Source organism: Colobus angolensis, unplaced genomic scaffold, assembly GCF_000951035.1.
Source record: "Colobus angolensis palliatus isolate OR3802 unplaced genomic scaffold, Cang.pa_1.0 Scaffold39, whole genome shotgun sequence".
In the NCBI taxonomy this organism is placed as follows: Eukaryota; Metazoa; Chordata; class Mammalia; order Primates; family Cercopithecidae; genus Colobus; species Colobus angolensis.
The window spans coordinates 1,861,477-1,862,815 of record NW_012117265.1 but is presented as its reverse complement, the minus strand read 5'-3'; the positions used below and the strand labels follow the sequence as shown (position 1 = coordinate 1,862,815).

General features: G+C 56.4%; 1 protein-coding gene across 1 annotated transcript in view; it reads left to right on the top strand.

The window, feature by feature from the left end:
• Positions 1-1,339, top strand: part of CCDC159 (coiled-coil domain containing 159) — a 9,918-nt gene that overhangs the window by 4,765 nt on the left and 3,814 nt on the right. Inside the window, exon 6 of the mRNA XM_011954813.1 lies at positions 518-713. Coding sequence (XP_011810203.1) covers positions 518-713 — 196 coding nt within the window. The remainder of the gene's footprint in view (positions 1-517; positions 714-1,339) is intronic.

Below are 1,339 nucleotides of genomic sequence, written 5' to 3'. Positions count from 1 at the left end.
CTGCACTCCAGCCTGGGCGACAGAGCAAGACTCTGTCTCAAAAAAAAAAAAAAGGAAGAAAAGAAAAAAGGACGGGTGTGGTCACTCACGGCTGTAATCCCAGCACTTTGGGAGGCCAAGACAGAAGGATCACCTGAGGTCAGGAGTTCGAGACCAGACTGACCAATATGGTGAAACCCCATCTCTACTAAAAATACAAAAATTAGCCAGGCATGGTGGCGTGCACCTGTAGTCCCAGCCACTTAGGAGGCTGAGAATGGAGAATTGCTTTCTGGGAGGCGGAGGTTGTAGTAAGCCGAGATGACATCACACCACTGCACTCCAGCCTGGGAGACAAAGCAAGACTCCATCTCAAAAAAAAAAAAAAAAAAGTCAGGCTGGAAGCTGGTCCTGTTGGGATCAGCTGGGCCAGGCCAGGGTGAGAGAAATTGGGAGAGGCTGGGTTCTGGGTCAAGATTAGGACAAGCTGGGTTCTGGGTGGGATCAGGGCTCAGTCAGGGTCCCACACTCTCTGCAGAGGTGCTGAGCCCCACAGGCCGCCAGGGAGAGAAGGAGAGGCACAAGAGGGGCATGGAGCAGGGCCAGCAGGAGCTGTATGGGGCCCTGGCCCAAGGCCTGCAGGGGCTGGAGAAGACCCTGCGTGACACTGAGGAGGTGCAGCGGGCCCGCACCACTCGCTGCCTGCAGCTGCTGGCTCAGGAGATCCAGGACAGGTCGGGGATGGCGGGAGGGCAGCCTGGAGTCCATGGGAGGAAAGGGAGACCCAGAACTGGGGAATGGAGGCAGGATGGGAGAAATGGCAGATGCCTGGGGGAGGGGGACTGAGGGATGGTGGAAAGCCTGAGGAACAAGAAGAGGGGATGAGGCCGGGTGTGGTGGTTCATGCCTGTAATCCCAGCACTTTGGGAAGTTAAGATGGGTGGATCACTTGAGGTCAGGAGTTCGAGACCAGGCTGGCCAACATGGTGAAACCCCATCTCTACTAAAAATACAAAAATTAGTCGGGCATGGTGGCGGGTGCCTGTAATTCCAGATACTTGGGAAGCTGAAGCAGGAGAATCACTGGAACCCAGGAGGCAGAGGTTGCAGTGAGCCGAGATCGCACCACTGCACTCCAGCCTGGGTGCCTGGGCAGCAGAGCGAGACTCTGTCTCAAAAAAAAAAAAAAAAAAGAGGAGAGGAGAGGCTCAGGGGAGACAGGTGGCTTGTGGGGGCGGGGCAGTGGGAAACTGAGAGGCCAGAAGGCAGAGAAGACAGAAAACTGGAGGTGGGATGGAAAAAGAGGCCGGGGGGCCGGGCGCGGTGGCTCAAGCCTGTAATCCCAGCACTTTGGGAGGCC